The 25,255-nt window shown below is 35.1% G+C and overlaps 1 protein-coding gene across 1 annotated transcript in view; it reads right to left on the bottom strand.

Moving 5' to 3' along the window:
* Nucleotides 1-25,255, bottom strand: part of TEX15 (testis expressed 15, meiosis and synapsis associated) — an 80,257-nt gene that overhangs the window by 8,817 nt on the left and 46,185 nt on the right. The window contains exons 5-8 of the mRNA XM_008541675.2: nucleotides 17,160-17,397; nucleotides 15,172-15,318; nucleotides 14,154-14,316; nucleotides 954-8,314 (exon numbers count right to left, since the gene is read on the bottom strand). Of these exons, the coding sequence (XP_008539897.2) occupies nucleotides 954-8,314; nucleotides 14,154-14,316; nucleotides 15,172-15,318; nucleotides 17,160-17,397 (7,909 nt within the window). The remainder of the gene's footprint in view (nucleotides 1-953; nucleotides 8,315-14,153; nucleotides 14,317-15,171; nucleotides 15,319-17,159; nucleotides 17,398-25,255) is intronic.

The following is a 25,255-nucleotide window of genomic DNA, read 5'->3' as shown; positions in this document are numbered from 1 at the left end:
TCCTGTTGTGTTTTTAAAGTATGTTTATAAACTGGTTGTTTATTAAGCATTTTGCTATCAACACAGTACATGCAATAAACGATTAGTTTCCTAGTCTCTAAACTAGTTTAACTAACGAACACAGAGTAAAAGCTGAGAAAGAATTCTACTTTTCATTTTGCAAATAGGTTTCTCCTTCCTTACTTCTGAACTGAGAAATGCCTGAAAAATTTTAAGAGAAGCCTCTGAAAGTAGAGCAGGGCAATTGTTAGTGGGCTCCGGAGCTAGACTGCCTGTTTTATATCTGGGGTCTCCTCCCATTTACAAACTCTGTGACCTTGGGAAAGTGAACCTTTCTATGCCTCAGTTTCCATACCTTTAAATAAGATAATAATAAGTGCCTACATCACTAGGATTTTGTGAATAATGAGTTAATATTTGTACAATTGTTAGAACAGTGCCAAGTACATAATAAATGCTGTATAAAATTTCAGTAAAACGTATTTATGTAGGACTCTAACCTCTTCAGAATCATCTACTTAAAAATATTTGTCCTATTTCTCCATGCGGATGATAATGGTTAAGGACACAGGCTCCAGTAGCCAGTTTTTAATATTCATTACATTGGGTATAGCCTTGTGACATAGAAGCAACTCAATAAATACTTGGTAACTTACTTAATTCACATTCATAATATTGGACTTTCCCTTAAGAAGTTATTAAAATTCACATTCTTCCAAGAAATGTTTTCTACATTAATTTAATTTTTAAGTTAAAAAGGGAACATTTGCAAGCTCTCTCATATCATTTTACAGATAATATGAACTGTTTAATCCAATACTTTAGTTAGTAAATTCATTTTATAAGGCAATATTTAAAGCATTTTCAAAATTCTGCAAACTGCCTTTGCTTAAAGAGTATACTTGTTCTCAAAAAGAATATTTACATAGGTTTCATTTTAAAACATTTGTTACCTTTTGTTTTTTACAACTGGAAACAGTAGTACTTTTTTCTTGTTCCTGAGAGTCTTCCCTTCTGTCTACAGTGATAGGTCGCTTTTTAGAGGAATTTGAAACGTTTTTCATTATGCACTCTGAAATTGAGGGCACCTTCATACGAGTACTGGATTTACTGATACTCTTTCTAGGTTTTACATGAATATTCACTTTTTCTTTTCTGTTCAGTCGCATAGTCTTCTTTCTGTTATGTAGCATTTGGCATAGAATAAAGGAAACGGTTAACGTAGCATTTTTAGCACATATTATCTTCATATGTTCAATAGTTTTCATGACTTTCATAGTATGGGCCATTTTCCCTAAATCTCTCCGAGGGGCAGCCAGTATATTTTTGAGCAGTGTAGAAAACTGATTGTAGTTGTATTCTAACTCTGTCAGAGTGCTTCCATAATTTACGGATGCCGTATAAGGCACAAAGTCAATATATGTGGAAATGGAATACTTAGATTTCTTTAGAAGTTTTTTTATTTCTGAAAGTTCTTCAAGTTCTCTTGAGAACAAATGAAGAGCATATGAGCAATTAACAGCTTCATTATATTTGTAGATAATATCCAGATCTTTCTTAAGTTCAGAAATAGAAGTCTCTATCACTTTCCAAAGGCAATCTGTTGAGTTATCTTTAAGAAATGAAAAAGAAGCCATTTTTTCCTGGCAGTGAACCAGCTCAGGAAGAAGTGACAGATCAAACCAAAGCACACCTCGAAATCTCTGTTTGTCTAGTTTCTTTGCCATTGAGTTTTTAAGAAAGTGAATGGTTTCGGAGAGCATGACGATTTCAATATAGGTTTCAATGGCTGCAGGTTTTAAAATTATAGCCTCATGGCTGTGGTTTTTCACCATGTCCAAAACGTTTTCTTCAGTGATGAAAATATTATCTATGTTATCCTCTTGTAGCATCTGAAAGTATTTTTTTAAAACATCTAAGTGATCGGTACACCTCAAAGTAAGTTCCTGTAGCTTTCCGAAGTCTGCAAACTCCGCTTGATCCAGTATTTCACTAATGCTACAGATATCTGGGTGTGAAAGCAAAGTACTGTTAAACTTACAATTTTCTATGCTAATCGTTGCTTTGTTTATTAGATCATCTGACTTTCTGGAAGCAACTATAGTCTTCTCCTCAAGCCCAATACTGGAATTTTGTTCACTGCATAAATCTTTAGACAATGTATCATATATCTTCTGCAACTTAGAAAACGCACTTTGATTCATTCTGAGTAGCATTTCTTTGTTCTTCTTTCCTGAGTATTTTTTGCTGAAAGATTGTCTCCTCTCTTTCCAAAAAAGACTTTTTGCAGCATCAAAAAAGATATGTTCCAGACCATAAAGAGAGATTTTAATACTTACTGCCTCATTGCTCTTGATAAAATTAACTTTCGAGGAGATCATTTCTATGATAATCCACAGATGGTCTTGTTTTCCTGGATAGGAATCAGCTTTAGAAGAGTCTCCATACATACTGATCAGCTTTAAAGTACTTTTTCTTAAGGTTTCTAAGTCTCCTAAACTATCTCCAAAGTTAACTCCACAGGTAAACGGAACCGAAAGAGAAAAGTCAAAGCAATCAGAACAATGCTTCATCACCGCCTCGCACTCATTAATCTGCCGTTTGTATTTTAAGAATGCGTAGTATGAATTGTTCACCTTTTTGGTTTCCTCAAACAATTCAATTAATTGATCAAGATAGCTCTGCAACTCACAGAACGCATTATACTTTAACCTTCCTTGAAAAGAAGGATAGAAATTGGATTGTTGTTGAAATCCACGTGGCCTGCCGAACAGCTCACTGTACAATGTCTCATCATACCAAAGCAAGCTTCGAAACGTCGGTTCACCTCCTAAGAGTCTTTTTTTGTTTTCAATGAATTGAATAGTTTCCATCATCATCTGGAGTTCTACCAAGGAGTCAACAGCACACGGTTTGAGTTTCTGCTGGCAATTATTCCACAGGTTTTGCTCTACCAACAGTTCTCTTGAAATCAAGATTTGTTCAACTGAACATTCCTGCTTTCTCTCAAAAGCTTCAACAAATAAAGGGAGAATATTTTGACAAACCTTAGTTTCCTCTTGTAGAGTCTGCAAAGAAGACGCTTCATCCGCCCTCCTCAAAATTTGGGTTAGCCTAGCTACATGAGCTGAACGATTAGCTGAGCAATGGTTTTCTTTTAATTCATTCATGTATGATGTGGGCTTCTTCTGAGGAGTAGCGATTTTGGAAGTTTCAGAGTGGGCATGTAAAACAGGCATATGATTCATTCCTATAATGCCTGGTTTGGAATGACAGGCTATTTCTGAATGCAGTGTAGAGGCAGAATGAGAGTCATTACTAACTTTAACTCCCTGCTCTTTCTCTCTTTTCTTAAGCTGATTAGAAATTGTGTTATTCAAAGAGACTTCCTCAGTAGTATTTTTAGTGCTTAGATGAGGATCAATCAAGTTATTTTTAATTGTTTTCTCACTTGAGCAGGAGGATTCTTCCAAGATCTTATTCTTTTGATTTTTGTGCTCAGTCTTAACAGCTGATCCTTCAGTCATGCTTTTTTGGTGAATTAAATCTTTTATTTTTTCTGCTTGTTGAACTTCCCATGTTTTCCTGTCTTGAGTGCTTTTCTTTGCAATACATTTTTCTGAAGAAGAATCCTTTATATTATCTTTTAAGACCAGAGAACTATCATTGGAAAATAGTTTCTTCATTGTATTTTCCCCATGACTTTTACTTTCTTCATTTACTGATGTGAGACCCATCTCAGAACTCTCAGTAATATTTGTTTCATTCCTGTCTATATGGAAGCAATTACTTGAAGAGCACTGTTCTGTCTTTAGAAGTTCCTTTCCACCACATTCTTGCTGATAATGCAGTACACTGCTGGATGCTGCAAAAGAATCTACAGCAAAAATCCTCTGTTCATCCAAAGAGTGAGATTCTCCCTCACTATCTGTCACTGAAGTGGCTGATAACAACTGAGGAATATTGTTACACTTCTTACTTATCAGAGTTAGACTTAATGGGTCCACATGGAAGTTTCCTGTAATAATGCCTGGTTCAGAGCTCTCATTAGGAGCCACCCATTTTTCTAGAGGAAAATTTACTTCCAGGTTTCTTTTATAACCAGATAAAACAAGGTTATCTGGTTTGCAGATATCAACGTCTAAGAAGTGCTTCACATTTGATTCTAAGACTGAAATAACTATGTCAGTGTGAGCCATACAAGTTGCATCATAATTTTTGTCTGTGCTAAAACTTACACTGTTTTCTTTTATGCAACTCAAAGATACTGAATTACTTTTGTTTATTACTTCATTAGCCTCAGAATAGTTTTCTTTTGTTGCATCCTTAATACTACGTGCTGAATGGTTCTCAAGCTGTTCATATTTACCAATGTTAGATAAAAACTTTTTGTCAGTTTGATTTTCTTTTTTAGTTAGTTTCTCATCTGGGCAGTCTGTGGAAAACAGACACGCAGTTTCTCCAGAAGAGGGCTGAAGTCCTGATGATCCTGGACTTCTCACACAGCTATTGTTATAGGCTGACTGACTTGTACTTTGGGATGCGGAACACAGGGGTAACTGTGATTCAGGATCCTCTCGATCACAAAATTCTCTCATGTGAATAGTGGTATGACTTCTAGAGACACTGCTGGCCACATTTTTCGTAGAAAGGCACTTGGTACTTCTCTCTCCACTTGTTTTATAAGACTTGTGCTTTGATACATGAGTTAATGATTTATCAACTTCAAATCCCAAAGCTCTTTTTTCTCCTGGTTTGTCATATTTTCTTTTTGACAAAAAATGCTTAGAATAATATCTTCTTTCAGACACAGAACTATAACCATGAAGGTCACAACTTTCCCAGAAATTATTGCATATTATTGCATATGATTTTGGTAAGGGGCCTTTTCTTTTTTCTCCCACTTTAGCTATAAGCTGCAAAGATGTGTGAACTCTTCTATGAGCTTTTTGCAAGTGAAGAACAGCTCTGTCAAGCCTTCTGGAAAGACGTTTGCTTTTGCATAAAGATGCTTCACTATTTAGAATATCCAGGACACTCCTAATATGCTTTTCTGACAGTGAAAAGGTTTTAATTCGTCCTTGGGATAAGGAAGCAAAACATTCCGATGAGCCCTGACTGATTAGCCTTCTTTTCTTCCCACTACTTTTGTGACGTCTTAAATCTTTATCTGGTATGTTCCGGTCCCTAAAAAGTGTATGTGACTTTCTCTTGCTAATTCTCGATTCTGTGTCCTTTTTACGTCTAGTATCAATACAATCAGTTTTTGACTGTGTCAAGGAACATCTGCTTTCGTTTACTGTTGTGACATTAGCAGGTTCAGTAAGCAAAGGTCCACTGCTTTGTTCTTCAGACAGGTGATTCGCATGTGTATTATGACTCAAATCAAAAGAAAGTGAGATTTCAGATTTATTCACTGGTCCTGATTCATGCCTCAGGTTACCACATTCATCTTCACACGGATAATCTAAATTTTCACCAGAACACTGGGAACAAATTTCAAACCTTGGAACTTTTGCTTCCTCCTCATTTATTTCTGGTTTTGTCGCTTCAGTTATATATTTGCAAAAATTATCTTTCAATGCAAAGGATTCAACAGTGGGACTATCTCCTGGCATAAACATATTAGTAATTCTAACTTGTAGATCTGGAAGTAAAACTGGGTTGAAGAGACCTGTTTTGGTTTTCTGTGTAGTGGAATAAAAACAATTACTTTCCTCAGAGTAATGCTGATCACTGTTCTCTCTACTTGTGGTGCTTTTCAAAACTTCCGTCTCTCCATTACTACCTCTTGACAGACCTTCCCAATCGATACGAGACTTCAGAGCCTCAAATGAGACCCTGAATTCTTCACACAGTACACTGCCATGACTGGGGGTATCTTGTTGAAATAGAAAAGCATCATCACACTGTTCTGATCCAACTTCAATCTCGTTTTCCAATTCAAAACTTTGAAGAATTGGGTTGTCACTTATTGATTGGTGAAATGGGTCGTGTGACTTATTTTTATCCACATCCATTTCACAATCAGAAACTGCATGTTTTATGAACAAACCAAAATCTGTACTCACTGAAGAACAAGTTTCTTTAAACTGGTATCCTTGGTGATATTCATGATTTGTGCCTAATGCAGGCACCACAGTACTGGCTATCTGTACTGCAGCATTTGAGGCTACGTGCACTGAAGAATCTGAAATTTCAGGAAACGTTGTGGAAGCCGAATGCTCCACACCTCTTCCAGTATTTTCAGTATCTTTTGGTTTTATGGCACTGATAGTATCTTCCCTTTCTAATAATGTAGTTTCTGTTGATACATATTTTTTTCCCCAAGTCAAATTCAATGTAGTAGAAAAACCTTCGGAATCCACAATTTCTACACTATTGTAATTTTTATTCTCCCTCCTTTCAGCTATATCAGTGAAATTTTTGTTTGTATGAAAACTCTGCTTCTCACCTCCATATATTTTCTCTATGCTGTCTTCTGTAGATGAAGCAATGTCTTCCTCTTTAGCCTCATTTTGGTTTTCTTTATCATTATCTCTTTGTTCTTTGAAATCAATATTCAGGTGTATATCATTGTTCAACTGCGCATTAGAGAACTGAGTATAATCTTGACTATTATCATCAATTTGAGGAGTTTCCTCGCAGTCTCTTTGAAAGTTCTCTAATGACAACAGATCATTTTGATTTCTCCCATTGACACGTATATGTTCTCTATATATGTTGCAGTTTGAATTGTCTTGAGATGAAACAACTGTATCATTTGGCAGTACTTTGGCCTGGGGATTGTCTTTTGCTTCCTGGAAAGCATCAGTCATAATGCTAACACAATTCTGATTTGGTTTTTCCAATTTCAGTTCCATTAGTTTTTGAGAAATGGCAAAACTTGTATGAATGTTATCTTCATACTCCAAAGAGTGCTGACGATGCTTTTGTGAAATGCCCTCTACTTTGGGAGTAAGACTGTTTTGTAATTCCAGTGCTAGATGATCTAGCTCATACTTATCCTTCGTGGTAGATGTGGAAAATTTTGGTATTTCTAACTCTTGAGTAATTAATATTTGATCACTATTTTTTCCAGAAGAATCAAGACTCTCAACCTTTTTGCATTCTTGGTGAAAAGAAATGTAACTATCCACTGGACTGATTTTTGTTTCATTAGCAAAATTATTATCAATTTCTTTCCACAAATTTTGCTTTTCTCCAGGTTTCAAATTGTCTTCCGGGCCAGTGAAGTGTCTCACCTTTCCAATATTTTGAATGTAGTCATGTATGCTTTCTTTCCTTTGGAGTTGAAAAACTGTAGCCATCTGGTGACCAGTCTGATAGTTAGTTTCTAAATTAGAAGACTGTGATTCCTGAGAGATGTGACCATTGTACCCTTCTGTAGAGGTATTCACTGCTTCGTAAGAGTTATGCGGCTCACTGTTTTGTTCAATTAAAAGTGGGATGTTACTTCTCTGTTGGGATCTCTGGGCTATTTCCTCACTGTGGTTGTAGTTCTCAACTTCTGAAATTACACTTGACAAACACACTGGGAAGGAAAAATTGTCTTGGCCCTCACGCTGTCCTGCCATGGTAATTATATTAGAAGATGTATAATTACAGCTGTTAAAGTCCATGGTATGAATCTGAGACTGTGAATCATCAAAAGAAATTTTGAAGCCAGGGGCATCCAAACAATTAGTAAGAAGAGCATGATCACCAGGCATGACTTCAGATGAGGAGGCAGAATTAGTTGGCATAGATGATAGGTTTACTCCTGAATTAACAACATCTAAACTCTTCTCAAATGGTAAAATCTCATTTAAACCTGTAATATTACTATGTTTTCCCATGCCACCTTCTCTCCTCATCAGTCTTGGGTCTTTGATGAGTTTTGAAGTAATAACTGTGCTTGAGTCAATATTGTTATGAAGGGGAAAAGCAGCAGAAAGATTACTTAAAATATTTTTAAGATGTGTCAAATTTAACAAGAGGTCACCATTTACACTTTCTCTGCTATCAGTGGGAATAAATGAAAGACCTGAATCTTGTGCATGCACTTGAGACGTATCTCTACATTCTGCTAAACTGTGCTCCATCTGTCCATTGTGTGCTTCAAGCACAGAAATGTTTCCACTTTGCACATTTCCATAGGAATTAGAAATAGTTGAGTTGGGAGGATTTATCTCTGAATTTAGCGCATTGCACGAACAGTTTTCCCGGACAAATGGATCTACAGGTTTCCTGAAATGCTCAAATATGACAGTAGCATCTTTTCCTTTTCCAATTCTTTTGGCCACTGTACAGTTATTCAGAGAGCATGTTCTTTCTGTGGAAATAATAAGAAAGGAAAAATAGGAGAAAAAAGTGTTTCTATAGACTATTAATACAAGTTAACTATATTATGAGCAATTTTAACTGAAAGTTCACCAAATAACCTAATGATAATTAAAAATATGTTCTCAGCAGAAAAAGCAAAAAGAGACGAAGATGAATAACAAACTGATAAAGTATAAATGATGTAGCATGAAACTCTGTCCTAGTCTACGAACCTTAAAACTATTTGCCATAGAAAAGTTTGAATTCTGACACATACTAAGAAACAGAAAAATTAAATAGAAATAAAACAATATTCATAGACTACATATTTCTTATATTAATTTCATATTTAGATATTTAATAATAAAATTTACATATTAATAGGCAAAACTGTCTCCCTCTATCTACTGTTACCTTGCTTCTTTTCCCTCCACCATGAGAGAACAAAAATGGAAAGGAAAGGGAAAGGAGGCAGAGAAGCTGAGGGAAAAGATCAAAAAGGTTCCACAAAATCCTTCCCAGGAACCAAAGCAAATCACTACCCTGCTCCCTAGTGAAATAAGTATTCCTGCAAATAATACATGCAAATAAAACCTGGAAAATAAAAGCGAATTTTCTTTTATAATTTAGAGAGATTTATTCCTAAAATTTCATAAAGAACTTCATGTAATAACAAAGGAACTCATAACAATGCATATTTAGCAAGTAAAATCTTTGCAAAGCATTCATAGCTGAGTAATACCATAAAAATACTTATATTAAAACAGACGTTGATGGAAAATTGCTTGTGAGATTTATGACACAAATGTACCATGAGGTTCTTTTTCACTATATGTTGAAAGATAGCTTTGCTGAAGTTTTCTAAATTCTATAATCATTTGTGATTGTACTCTTTTAATTAAAGTAAGCTACAGTGGAAATATGAGAAATAGAGAGGTAGTTCTTAAAAATGGGACCTACAGCAGAAAAAAGGAAAGGTGGATCCCTATACCTCTTTATACCAAAATAAAATAAAATTCATTGTGGAAAAAACATAAAACCATGAAAGTATTAGAAGAAAACATGGAGGGATAGTTTTATAACCTTGAGGTAGGAAAGTAGTTTTTAAGCATGTCTGGAAATCAGAAAACCAAAAATGAAAATGTGATGTTAATTACATATAAATTAAATATTTTAATAGGTCAAATGTGTGATAAACAAAACTAAGAAGGATAAACTGACAAAAAGATATTCTGAATGAGACAAGCTTAGAGCATAATTACATATATATTAGAATACATAAAGAGTATATAGACATCTTCAAAAGATTAATAAAAAGACAACACAAAAGTGGGCAAATGTATGAACAAGAAAATCACAGATTAAATAAAAATTGTCAACAAACACAGAAATATCTCTAACCCCAGTAACAATAAGATTCATATTAAAAAACTTTTTAGAGTGGCAAAAATTTTGAAGGATAATTAATATTCTGCAGATGTAAGCATTCTTTATACTGTTCACAGGAGTATAAACTGGTACTAATTCCCTGGAAAGTAAACATATAGTATTCATTGCGATGTAATGTATAACCATCTATACCCAGCAAATCTACTTTTACACATTTATTAGTCTAATACACTTGGCCAAATACCCAAGATATATGGACAAGGATTTTTAGCACAATAATCTAAGAAAACTGAAAGATAGAAACCTATCTATCAATATGAGATTGGTTAAATAAGTCTGGCATATCAATAATTATAACAGTGAAAGTACTACGTGCATATGCTAAAAGAATGCCCTAGAAACAGAACGTTATGCAGCTATTACAAAGACTAAGATACATTAATACAAGCCAACCTAATCACTTAAGTTTAATGATCTCAATTTCATAAATGTATGGTAAATGCATATTTTAACATATACATAATATTAATAACTTATAAAGTACTTAGTGTGAACGCCAGATATGGTTTTTCTAAGTGCCTTATGCATATTAATTCATTTAATGTTCCCAACATTTCTATCAATGAGAAAGTGAAGTTAAGAGTAATTTGCCCAGGATCACAGTTATAAGCAGCAGAACCTTAATCACTATGTTACGCTATTTGTTTAAACTTAATAAAGGCATTTTAAATTTATTCCCATATTTGGAATTCTTAAATACCAAACGAAAAATGGAGAACCTAATATCTTCAATAAAATAAGAAAGTGTAAAAAAAGTGAAATTACAATCAATAGTTATTAGCACTATATATTCTGCGATGATGGACAGCTTCTTTATCTGTGCTATCCAATACCAAAAGCCACGTGTGGTTACTGAGCACTTAAAATGTGCCTGGTATGACTGAGGAATTAAAATTTTAATTTAATTTAATTTAAATAGCCACATGTGAATAATGGCTACTCTCCTGGATAGCACAGGTCTAGAGTACTCTAGAAGGAGATGAGTATGCTGATAGCCAACACATGTGACCTTGACTTTGGGCATAATATAGGTATTCCTCAAAGTTTATCATGCTGAAAGGCATCATCCTTGATTAAAGTAATAAGCTTTAAGATTATGGGTGGGCTGGAGTAGAAGTGGGGAAAGGTTCTCATGTATTGTCTCCACGTGAAGCCTTCTAGCTGAGTGGTAATGTGGTTAGAATGACTATACAGAAGATCATTGAGAAAATTGAAACTTAAGCAAACTATAAACCAACTGGACCTAACAGACATCTACAGAACACTCTATCCAACAACAGCAAAATATCTATTCTTTTCAAGTGCACATGAAACACTGTCCAGGACAGACCACATGCCAGGCTATAAAACAAACCTCAATAAATTTAAAAGAAGGACAACACAAATTTTATTCTCCAATCACAATGCAATGAAATTAGAAATCAATAACAAAAAGAAATTTGGGAAATTCATATTTACATAAAAGTTAAACAACACACTTTTAAAAAACCAACGGGTGAAATAAGAAGTCAAAAAGGAAATTAGAAAATACTTTGAGATAAGTGAAAACGAAGACACAACATACCAAAACTTAAGGGATGCAGCTAAAATAGTACTTACAAGGAAATTTATAGCTGTAAATACATATGTTTTCAAAGAAGACAGATGTCAAATCAATACCCTAACCTTCCAACTTAAGACACCAGAAAAAGAGTAAACTAAACCTAAAGCAAACAGAAGTTAGGAAATAAAGATTAGAGAGGAAATTAAAAAAACAGAGAATAGAAAAACAATAGGGGAAAAAAAAGCAACGAAACCAAAAGTTGGTTTTTGAAAAGATCAGCAAAGCTGAAAAACCATTGGCTAGACTCACCCAGAAAAAACAGAGACAAGACTCAAATTAGTAGAATCACAAACAAAAAAGTGGATATTACTACCAACCTTATATAGAAATAAAAAGGACTGTAAAGAAATACTATGAACAACAGTATGCCAATCAATTAGGTAAGTTAGATGAAATGGACAAATTCCTACAAAGACACAAACCACCAAAACTGATGCAAGAAAAAACAGAAAGTCTGAACAAGTGAAGAAATTGAATGAGTAATTAAAAAACTACCCACAAAGAGAAGCCCAGGCCCAGGTGGCTTTACTAGTAAAGTCTACCAAATACTTGAAGACAATTAATGATAATTCTTCATAAACTCTTCCCAAAAAATGGAAGAGGAAGAACCACTTCCCAACTCATTCTATGAGAACAGTATTACTCTGATACCAAAATCAGACAAAGATATCACAAGAAAACTACACATCAATATCTCTTATGAATATGGACACAAAAATCCCCACAAATTAGTAGCAAACTGATTCCAACAACATATAAAATGACTATACCATGACAAAATGGGATTTATCCCAGGAATGCAAGGTTTGCTTAATATTTGAAAATTAATTAGTGTTGATACACCACAGTAACAGAGTGAAGAATAAAAATCACATGATCATCTCAAAACACAGAGCAAAAGCATTTGACAAAATACAATACATGATACAAACACTCAACAAACTAGGAATAGAAGGGAACTTTCTCAACATGATAAAGGACATCAAAAAACCCCACAGATAACTTCATACTAACTGGTGTGAAAGACTAGATGCTCTCCCCCTAAGTTTAGGAACAAGATAAGAGATGTCCACTCACCACTTCTATAAACATTCTGCTGGAGGTCCTAACCGGGGGAATCAGGTAAGAGAAAGAAATAAAAGCCATCCAGATTGGAAAATAAAAAGTAAAACTGTCTCTATCTGCAGATGACCTGATATTGTATGTAGCACATCCCAAGGAAACCAGTAAAAAAACTTTAAGAACTATTAATGAGATGAGCAAGGTTGGAGGATATAAGACAAGTACACAAAAATCAACAGTATTTCTATATACTTGCAATTAACAATACAAAAATGAAACTGAGAAAATAATTCTATTCACAATAGGATCATATTAATAATACACTTAGAAATAAGTTTAATAAAAAAAGTGTAAAACTTATACCTTGAAACTTCACACCCACTAGGATGGCTATAATCAATAACTCAGACAATAACACACGTTAACAAGGAAGTGGAGAAATCCTAATCCTCATACTCTGCTGGTATAAATGCAAATGGTGCAGCCACTTTGGAAAAGTCTGGTAGTTCCTCAAATGGTTAACACAGAGTTACCAGGTGACCCAGCACTTCCACTCCTAGCTATATACCCTAGAGAAAGGAAATCACATGTCTACAACAAAACTTATACAAGATTGTTCACAGAAGAATTATTCATAATTGCCAAAAGGTGGAAACAACCCAAATGTACATCAACTGATGAATGGATAAATATACGTAGTATTGTCTAACAACAGAATATTATCCCATAAAAAGGAATGAAGTATTGATACATGCTACAACATGCCAGAACCTTGAAAACACTGTTAAGTGAAAGTCACCAGTCATGAAAGGCTGCATATTTATGACTTCACGTACACGAAATGCTTAGAATAGACAAATATATAGACAGAAGGCAGATTAGTGATTGCTTAGGGGTGGAGGACATGCAGGGAAAAGGATACGATAGCTTTTAAAAGGGTACAGAGTTTCTTTTTGAGGTGATCATGATAACATATCACACTCACTAGGATGCCAGAAAAAAACATTTTTCAAAAAGTATGTGTGTTGGCAAAGATGTAGAGTAGTTATGTAACCTGATACAATCACTTTTGAAAACTATTTGACATTGTCTTTGGATTAAGCTGCACATTCTTTTCTTTTTTCTTTTTGCTGATGAAGATTAGCCCTGAGCTAACATCTGTGCTAATCTTCCTTCACTTTATATGTGGGTCACTACCACAGCATGGCTGACAAGTGGTGTAGGTCTGTACCTGGGATCCGAACTTGCAAACTGAGGGTAGTGAAGTGGAGTGTGCCGAACTAAACCACTATGCCACAGGGCCAGCTCCTAAGTTGCACAGTCTTGATGCAGATATATACCTATAGAAAAACTCTTGCACATATGCACTAAGAAACTTACATGAATGTTGAAAACAGCAAGGTTTGCAATATGAAGAAAACTGGAAAGTATCCAAATCCCCAGAGAAACAGTGTATAGCCACAAAAAGCAGTCACACGCATGTGTTTATATGTATACATAGGAATTACAATGAAGAAACTACAGTTATCATCTCAACATGGCAGAATCGCACAAAGATAATACTGAGCAAAAGAAGTCACAAAAATTATCTGCAGTATAATTCCAGATACATAAAATCAAAATAGGTAAAGCACAACTATTTTGCTTAGAGATTCATAATATATTATCAAACACTATTCAGAAGTTATAAAACCAGTACAAATGCTACTGAAGTAGAATAATATATATATCTTACCAGCCTTCTTAGAAATTCCTGTTGAGAGAAATCTCAAAGATGTCATAAAGTGTCCATTATCTACTTTTTGACCAATAAATTTCACCGTTACTATTGCATATGGTAGACACTGCCTAGGTTTATCTACTGGTTTTGAAAGAACATTGTATTCATAGAAGTAGACCTGAAACATAAAAAAGAAGAATGAATATTTTTATGCTGATTAATTTAGCAGACTTGAATACACTCATATTAAAAAAAACTATATAACTGCATGGTGTTATTTATTCATCTGCTTCTATATATCCTCTTCTTCTTGCCTTCTTCAACCCTAGATTTCTGAAGATGTGTGAACTTTTTTCCCCACCACTTATTTTTTCTTTAGTAGGCTACCAATACCAGCAGAAGCACACACAACCTGTCTTTAAATAGAAAGGTATTTTTCCATTAAAAGTTCAATGTTTTGTATATGCTGTGAACCACTATACTATATTTTATTTGGTAGGAAAAGTTAATTACAAAAATAATAGCTCACTTTACATGTGGGAGCATATATATACTTCTAGATTTATCCTCATTTAATCATATATATTATGTTATATATAATCTTCTATAGAAGATTAAAAGTCTACTAAGTGTGTCAGCAACATATGACAGAAAATCACTGTTTCACACATAATGACTAACACATAAGTCTTTTCTCCTTTTGCAAAGTAGAAAAGATTAATAACATTATTTCACAATAGCCTTGTTTAAAAAAAAACTGGCATGTTTTGCAAGTTAGGAATTTATTTATGGAATACCTAAAGAAAAGCAACTACTGTACTTTGCACAAAGTTAAATGTAAATCTGGAAACTTTTTTATCCATTCCCACAAATATTAAGAGAGCTTTCACAATTTATTTATTTAAGGACATATTATATTGAATGCATTAAGAGATTTTCATTTAATATTTTGGGAAGTTGTTTTAAGTCTTGTATCGTATTACGTGAAGCATGTGACCTTCAAGTAGTCAGATGAACCCAAAAGTTAACATACAGCTGAACTGTAGGCTTGTAGCTCAATGGTATCTTTCAGAGAAGGTATATTTCTTGACATGTGGCAATCAAAGTTAGGAGAAGGATCCAAAGAAACTTTGTTTTTATCCACTGAAGGCTGAATTTTCTTCACTTTTCCAAAGAGAACCTAAAAAATAAAAAAGCAGAAAGGAGATATATAAAAATATACCAAACACTTTAAACCCTCACACTCAAACAGAAAAGTAAGGCTAACATTTTTTAAGGAAACAAATACAAATGAAGACATAATCCATGTGCCAGATAAATGACTGGGATGGCTTACCGTAATTATGTCTAATTAAATTAAACTCTAAGACCAGCCTTACCCCTAAATTAATTTAATTACAGTCTAAACCCCCAAATTAAACTCTAAGATTATAGTAATTCAATAAAAATCTATTTGTACAAACGAGTTTTAGTCTAAAAATTTACCTGGAAGGCTAAACAAAACAAGCATACTCCAGAAAATTTTGAAAAAAGATTTTTGAAAAACAATTGGGGGTTAAGGATAGAGAATGATGGAACAAGACAGGTGACTTACACTTTCAGATATTAAATACTTTTTTACAAGGATGGTACTACCACAATAAAAAGCAGAGAGGGGGAAAAAAAGCTGAACCAAATAAAAAGCCCAGATAAGCCCAAGCGTCTATAGAAATATAATATCAAAAGTACCATTTGAAATAAGTGAAGCAACAGATTATTCAATAAATAGTGTGGAACAACTGCAAAAACTTAAATTTTTTTCTTAATCTATAAACCAAAACAAATACCAAACAAGTTAAATATTTAAGTAATGCAAACATTGTAGAAAGAAACACAAGCAAATATTTATCTGATCTCAAAGGGAGAATTCTTTTCTAAATATGTGCCAAGAAACCATGAACCAAAAACAGAGACTTCACCGTAAAATATTCCAAAACTTCTGTATATAACAGAAGTGATGTATATTCTGTACAAAAACGAGTATAAAATTTAAAAAAAATGAACATAATTAAGTGATAAAAGACAAGACAGAAGAAAGTGTAATTAACATGAAAACAAGTACACATTTTAGTTAGCAATTCTAATAATGTTATTTTAAAATATGTTAATATACTCATTCAAAATTAAAAACAATACTAAACGTAATGTGATATGCTGCATTTGGATATTGGAAGAGAACAAACCTTAGTGGAAAAACTGGTAAAAAGCTGAATAAAGTCCGTAGTTTAGTTAATAGTACTGTACCAATGTTACTTTCCTTTCATTTCATTATTTTTAAAATTTTTTTATTAAGATAGAATTGACATACACAATGTTAGTTTCTCAGTTTTGACAAATGTGCCAGAGTTATGTGAAATGTTAACGTTAGGGGACGCTGATGAATTGTATATGGGAACTTTCTGTACTATCTTCTTGACTTTTCTGTAAATTTAAATTTACTCCAAAATAAAAAGTAATTTTAGGTTTCAGAAAAGTTGCAGAAGTAGTTCAGAGGTCCCACATAACTGTACCCAACTTCTCCTAATTAACATCTTACATACAAGGCAAAATCATCAAAACTAAGAAATTAACATTGTATAATACGATTAATTAAAATAAACAGTAAGAGTTTAGTAACTTGAGCTACAGCTAGAATTATTATAACCAATGATTTGGAGAACGACACTTAAAACACTCTGGCATTAATCATGGTCTGAAGAAAAAGAGGAGAGTCAATTAGGACAGAAAAAATATATATTGGGAAGACAAAGATGATAAAGGCTGCCTTTGTTTACTTGGAGTTTTGTTTTATGCTGCACACCCAACTAGAGTCAGAAAGAGGGGGAAATTTCAAATGATGATGATGATAATGGTAGATAATTATCATTTATTTTATATACTGCCACTTAAAAACACTAACAATTCTTATTGAAAGGAAAATATATTCAGGTCAATTTAAAGCAAAGTGAATATAATATTTAATATTTGTTTTATGCTACCTACCTTAAAAATTATAATACTTTCTACAGTAATGCTTCTACTGTGAGCATAATTCAAGGCAACATCAACATGTCTAAACATATAAATTCCAAGAAGAGGATTTCCTAATATCTTCAATGTAGATGCTCTGGTACTTATCCCATTCTGATGTATCTCAGCCACATCACTCTGAGGAAGTGCTAAAAAGCAGAAATGTTCTTCAAGCTCTCTGCCATGTCTTCCACTCTCACGCATCTCTGACCTAAAGCAAAACAAACAGCATTTAGTTATATGAGAATATCAACAGCATTTTCACGGAGAAGATAACTATTTCAGCTTACTACAGTTAGAATGCAAGACAGTTACAGTCATGCAATGCATGACGACACTTTGGTCAATGACAGAGTGCATATATGACAGCGGTCCCATAAGATTAGTGCCATATAGCCTAGGTGTATAGTAGGCTATACCATCTAAGTTTGTCTAAGTTCACTCTATGATGTGCACACAATGACGACATCGCCTAATGATGTATTTCTCAGAATGTATTCCTGTTAAGTGATACAAGACTGAACTGACAACATTCAGAGGTGTCACTATCCTACGGTAACATGTTATGCTGAAAATCACTCAAGGAAAGGAAAGAACAGAAGAAGTAGTTAGATAACCACTTGTCCAGGGTTACGGACTATGTTCTTTATAGGCTAGCGATGATAAAGGCTAACGTTTTCTGAATGCAGCTATTATGCCTAGCACTGTTAAGACTTAATTGCATTTTGTCATTTTGTTCTCAACTCCCCAAGAATTGAGTTGCTATTCTTCTTCTTATGGCTGTTGTTTTACATATTCTTAAAATGAAGAATCTGAGGTTCAGAGAGTTAAAACTTGCCAAAGTAGTAAAGCGACAGAGTTGGAATTATATATGCCCCAGCTCTTATCTGTTAGGTTCCAGAGTACAAGTTCTTACTCATTTGTGTTAGGGAAGGAAGAATGTACATTTCTTAAATACATATATATAGAGAGACACATACACACATGTATGGTCAGTTATTAGGGACATTTTCCATTCTTCATGGATCTAATTAACAGCTGTGAGAAACAAGCTAGGATTTGATTACAGACTCCTATCTTAGTAGTAAGAAAATTATGAATCATCCTCAGAAAAGATAATGTAAGGTATAGATACTCTTAAAATTTCAACGACATTCCACAACAAGAACCACTTAAGCATATGAAACAAAAACTTTTCCTACCCCCCAAATTGGGAGATTACATACATAGGGAGTTCTATATGGCTCGCTCAGGTGTAGCAGCAGCAGCAACTGCCACACCAGGTGGTACAGAGGTTCAATCACTAGCATAGAAGTGTGATTCCAAATGATTATCAGCAATGGAGAACCAACAGAACCCAGAAATTAATGTGTACACTACAAAAGGAAAATTGTTCTTGAAAACCAGTAAAAAAAATCAGTATTTTTTATTTCTTGGAACACTACTCATAGAATTTGTATAAGTATGCTATGCACACTGGCATATTAACATTTATTTTATTTGCAAGAATGACACACCATTAACAGCAGACAGGGCCACAAAACACAAGGCAAGAGTTACAAGCGATACTGATCATAACCACTTCTCTCTCAGTTCCCGGAAATGTCAACCTTAACTTCCAACTCTACACGTCATCATTTCCTGCTCTTGCTTTCAACTTGACATCAGTAGATTCTGTGAACCACTAACATCCCTATGCTAATTGTTAAGGTTTAATTCTCACAGAAGAATTATAAGTGTTTTTTCTTCTTTTCCAATTTCTCAATTGGTGTTTCTCAGGGTCCAAAAAAACATCAACTTTCTGAGCAATGCCTGGAAGGAATTCCCACATGAAAGCACTAACAGCAGCAGCACAAAGGATGGGAGGAAGGGAGGAAATCAAAGTATGTTGTTGTAAGGTTCTTGCACTACGCATGAATAGAACACTGTGGTAAATTAAAGATGTATAATGTATAATGTAAGCCCTAGACAGCAGGGTTTCTCAACAGTGGCACTACTGATATTTTGGGCCAAATAATTACTTGTGTTACTGAGTCATCCAACTGGTTAATTATATTCTCTTAAGGAATTGAGTAGAACGAAAAAACATAACTTCAGAAAGATCTGACCCAGGGCTCCAAAAACCTATATAAATTAAAGTAGAGAATATTCCCTGGAGTTTATATTGGTAAAAATACCGATAAATACTTCGTAGTTTTCGAAGTATGTTTTCAGAATTCCTTGTGAAAAAAATTTAGGATTAAATATGATTTAGATAATAAAAATGACCAATAAAAATATTAGCCTTTATGACTATGTCTAGGTCTAAAAAGTTTGGTAAAATATTGACTTTTCAAAGTTATTCAGACACTAGCATCTATGTCAATTCATTAAATGACAGAAGCTCTGAGTCTCAAGATTTCCACTTCAGAGACAACAGGTAAAATAAATCCAAATAGTTTACATGTTTACAGTAACATGTAATCAGATAAGAATATAAAGACCGAGTACGTACAAAGTGCTCTATTATTTAGAGACATTAATACACATCAGATTCTATGCTAAGGGATAGTTAAATAAATGTAAAAGACTTAGATAAGGAAACTCATATTGATGGAGAAGTTATTATAAGTTAACATAGCACAATGAACGAATGGTAGAAAACAGGATTAGAATCTTGGACATCTTTTGGAAGACCACAAACTTATAATTAACTCTGTGCTACCATGTCTATCTACTGAAATCAACTACAACAGAGTACAAAGTATAAGTGTCTCAAATAGAATGCCTATGTCATAGTTAATTACATTATACAGAACAGGTTCCAAGATAATGCGTACATACTAGGTAATGAATAATTTTATGTTGAATACATGAAACACTGGAAGGATCATATCTCCAAGTTTAACTGGAAACAAAAAGCATGCTATTTAGCTACTGCTATTGGTTATTTAGCTACTGCTACTGGCTATTCAGCTACTGGGCGTGCCTAGGGGAGAGAATGAAAGTACTCAGGTATGTTTTTTAGGAAATAGTTAAAGAAAATGAAGTAATTGCCTTTGGAGAGCTTGAAGGAGAACTTAATTGTTTTCAAGTCCATCAGATTGCTGGTGATAAGTGATCACTGTTCAGCTGGCAGAAAGTGCAATACGTGAAATGAAGGATCGACAGCAAGAGAAATTGGGATTCAACAAAGTTTAAATAAGAAATTTTTGACTCAAGGGTAGTGATGTCACAATGATGGTGTAGGAGATCCCAGCCTCTGGCCTCTCACGAAGATCAACAATTAGACAACTATCCACGAGAAAAAACAGCTCTGGGAGAGCTCTGGAGTTCTTTTAAGAAACTTGAGCAACATGGTGTCACAAAAAATTTGAGAATAACTGCACAAAAAGGGAAGGAAGAACAGCTTCAACTTGCCTGCATCATCCCAGCCCCTAAGCTGGCACTACTCAGTGCCAAGAGGGTAGAAAGATTTCCCCTCACTGGGAAAGTGACAGCAGGGTGAGTGACCAGCTTCCCCAGCCTTTAGGGGGACCACATGACGGACCTGTGTTGGTTTCACCACAACCAGAGACCAGTAAAGCTAAGTCATACAGAAACCACTAAGAACAAAGAAGAAAAGCAGGCGCTACCAACATCAGCCACGCAGCAGGAACAACCATGGTTTCCAGTGACCTGCTCTGCAACAACTCCAGCAGCTCTCACCACTGAAGAAACTAATGGCCATCACAGCTGCTGAAGATCCCTGCAAACTTCATCAGCTTTTACTCCACGTGTATTTGCGTTTGCTGACACCATCTGCCCAAGTCCCTCCCCACCCCCTCTCCCCCAACTCAGCCCTGGTGGGAGCCTGGGATCCCCACCAGCAGCCAAGCAATGCCTCTGCAGCTGCATGAATGCAACAGATCACTTTAGACTCCTGCAGCTGACACCCACCAACTTGCGAATGCTCAGGCCTAGCCCCTCTAGCAGTGAACTTACACACTGCCAGCTACAACCAAGGTCCGTCACCATCCTGAATTGCTGTGTTTACCCCAGGGCAAGATCCTGTAGCCACGTTAAACCACACTGACAGCCAACTGCATGTGGGCTCAGATCGAGTCCTGTCTTCTGTCACTGGCCTGCACCACTAGGCTCACCTGCAGCTAGCCCCTCTAGCTATGCACCCACATAGCCCCAACCTAATCTCTGTCACTGGCCTCCACTGGCATTTGTCCATGGCAAGATCCAGCAGCCACAGTAGTGCATGCCAACATTCAGGACCCCTACTGCTGCCAGTGCACCTAGCCCTTGCTGACTGCCCTGGCCCCCACCACTACATGTGTATTTGCAATTGGCCCCTGACACAGGCACCTGCAACTGGCCCCGCAGTCAAGTGTGTGCTCACCACTGGCTCAGGCTACTACTGCTGAATACCCTGGTCCCTAGCTGATAAACTTGGAGGAGCTGCTAAAAATCTCTATAGTCTTTGAAGCTTCTGTGGACTCCAGGCAGTGCTCACCAAAGACCATACAACTGTCAATGCTTGTGCATCCTAAGGCCTGATCCAATGAATCACCATACCCCACCACAGACCTGGAAGAACCACATGCCTCCCCATTTAGTGTCCTGCACCCCTAACCTGGGGTCACAGCATACTCCAGTGTGCCCCCACCTGAAGGTGAAGGTCTTTCCTTACCAAAGTCAGTCCACAAAGGCTGGAAGAGGTAACTACTACTTCAGATGCACAGACATGTACGCAATGCTACAAGGATCATGAAGAATCAGGGAAACATGACTCCACCAAAGGAACATAGTAAACCTCCAGTAACCAGCTCCAAAGAAATGGATGTACAGGATTTTCCCTACTAAGAATTCAAAATTGTTCTAACGAAGTACAACAAAACACAGATAAACAATTTAATGCTATCACAAAAACAACACAAGAACAAAATGAGAACTTCAACAAAGAGAAAACATAAACAAGACCCAAACAGAAATTCCGGAGATGAAGAATACAATGACTGAACTGAAGAATTCAATAGAGAGCTTCAACAGCAGACTAGATCAAGCAGAAGAATAAGTGAGCTTGAAGACAGATCATTTGAAATTATCTAGTGAGAAGAGCAGAAAGAAGAAAGAATGAAAAGGAATGAAGAAAGCCTACAGGTCTTATGGGACACCATTAAGAAAACAATCTACACATCACTGGAGTCCTGTAAGGAGGAGAGAGGGTGATAAAGTAGGAAGCTTATTTAAAGAAATAATGGCTGAGAACTTCTCAAACCTGGGGAGAGATATACACATTCAAGTTCATGAAGCTAATAGGTCACCCCAAAGTATTAATCTAAAATGATCTTCTCCAAGACATTATAATAAAGCTGTCTAAAATCAAAGACAAAGAGAGAATTTCAAAAGCAGTGAGAGAAAAAACTTTCTCTTATATAAGGCTATAAGCAGATTTCTCAGCAGAGATCCTGTAGGACAGGAAAGAATAGGATGCTATAGTCGAAGTGCTGAAAGAAAGAAACTGCCAGTCAAGAATACTTTATCCAGCCAAGGTGTTCTTCAGAAATGAAGGCAAGATAAAAACTTTCCCAAATAAACAAAAGCTAAGGGAGTTCATCACTACTAGACCTGCTTTACAACAAATGCTAAAAGGAGTTCTTCACACTGAAACAAAAGGACTATAACAAGTAACATGAAAACATATGAAAATAAACAACACACTGATAAAGGGAAGCATATAGGCAGATTCAGATTACTCTGTACTGTGATATGGTGGTATGTTAATCACAGCTCTAGAATTAAGGCTGAAGTACAAAAGTACTAAGAACAGCTATAGCTATAATAATTTGCTGATGGACGCACAATATAAAAAATGTAAAGTATGATATCAAAAAGATAAAATGTGTGTGCAGGGAATAAAAAAGTAGAGTTCTTGTATGCAAAGTTAAACTGTCATAAGCTTAAAATAGACTGCTATATCTATATACAGTACTCCCCTCCTATCCATGGGGGTTAGTTCCAAAACTCTCTGAGGATGCCTGAAGCCGTGGATAGTACTGAACCCTATATACACCATGTTTTCTTCCTATACAGTACAGCATGGATACGCTGGACAAAAGGATGATTCACATTACAGGCAGGATGGAGCAGGATGGCGCAGGATGGCGTAACATTTCATCACACTACTCAGAATGGTGTGCAATTTAAAACTTAAGAATTGTTTACTTCTCAAGTTTTCCACTAAATATTTTTGGACCACAGTTGACTGTGTGTAACCGAAACTGCAAAAAGTGAAATCATGAATAAGAGGGGGACTACTGTAATGTTTCAAGTAAGCCACAAAGTAAACACAAAACAAAAACTATAGTAGATACACACAAGATACAGAGAAGGGAATCAAAGTGTATCACTAAAGAAAATCATCAATTCACAAAAGAAGACAGGAAGAAAGGAACAAAAGAACTATAAAACAGCCAGAAAATAATTAACAAGATGACAAAAGTAAGTCCTTACCTATCAATTATTAGTTTAAATGTAAATGGATTAAATTCTCCAATCAAAGGCACACAGTAAGTGAATGGATAAACAAGATCCAATTATATGCTGCCTTTGAGATTCATCTTAGCTTCAAGGACACAGACATGCTCAAAATGAAGGGATGAAAAAACATTCCACACAAATGGACAACAAAAGAGAGCAGGGGTAGCTATACTTATAATCAGATAAAACTAAGTCAAAAAACTGTAACAAGAGAAAAGAAGGTCATTATATAATGATAAAGGGGTCAATTCGCCAAGAGGATATAACAATTGTAATATATATGTACACAACATCAGAGCACCTAAATACATTAAGCAAATACTAACAGATCTGAAGGGAGTAATAGACGAGAATACAATAATAGTGGGGGACTTAAATACCCTAGTTTCACCAATGGATAGATCATCCAGGGAGAAAATCAATAAGGAAACATTGTCTCTGAACTATACTTTAGACCTAATGTACCTAACAGACATATACAGAACAGTCCATCCAACAGCAGCAGGGCACACGTTTTTCTTAAGCACACTTGGAACACGTTCCAGGATAAATCCTATGTTAGGTCACAAAACAAGTCTCAGAAAATTTAAAAAGATTGAAATTATATCAAGTATCTTTTCTAAGTTTAATGGTATGAAAGTGGAAATCAATAACAGGAAACTTAAGAGAGGAAAACTTAGAAATTCACAAATATGAGGAAATTAAACACCACATTCCTGAACAAACAATGGGTCAAAATGAAATAAAAAAACATATTCAAACAAGGAAAATGGAAACATCACATAGCAAACTTTATGAGATGCAGCGAAAGCAGTGCTAAGAGAGAACTTTTATAGTGATAAATACCTACATTAGGAAAAATGAAAGATCTCAAACAACGTAACTTTACACCTCAAGGAACTAGAAAAAGAACAACTGTCAATAAATTGGGTATATATGGAAAATGCCTCAACATAATAAAGACCATATATGACAAACCCACAGCTAACATCATACTCAATGGTAAAAAGCCCAAAGCTTTTCATCTAAGATCAGGAACAAGACAAGGATGTCCACTCTCGCCCTTTATTCGAGTACTGAAAGTCCTAGCCAGAACAATTAGGTAAAAAAAAAAAAAAAAAAAAAAAAAAAGGCATCCAAATAGGAAGAGAAGAAGTAAAATTATCTGTTTGCAGATGACATGATCTTATATATAGAAAGGCTCCTTCTAAAGGCTACACCAAAAAAACTGTTGGATCTAACAAATGAATTCAGTAAAGTTTCAAGATAAAAAATCAACATACAAAAATCATTATGTTTCAGTATAGCAACAATGAACTATCTGAAAAAGAAAACAATTCCATTTAAAATAACATCAAAAATAATAAAATACTTAAGAATAAATTTAACCAAGGAGATGAAAAGATCTATATAGTGAAAACACCAATGAAAGAAATGGAACAAGACACAAAAAAATGCAAAGATATCCCATGTTCATGGATCAGAAGAGTCAATACTGTTAAAATGTCAGTATGATCCAAGGCCATTAACAGATTCAATGCAATTTCTATCAAAATTCC

This window comes from Equus przewalskii, chromosome 28, assembly GCF_037783145.1.
Source record: "Equus przewalskii isolate Varuska chromosome 28, EquPr2, whole genome shotgun sequence".
NCBI classification, from domain to species: Eukaryota; Metazoa; Chordata; class Mammalia; order Perissodactyla; family Equidae; genus Equus; species Equus przewalskii.
Note: the sequence above shows the minus strand (reverse complement) of the source record. Positions and strands in the feature narration are given on the sequence as shown.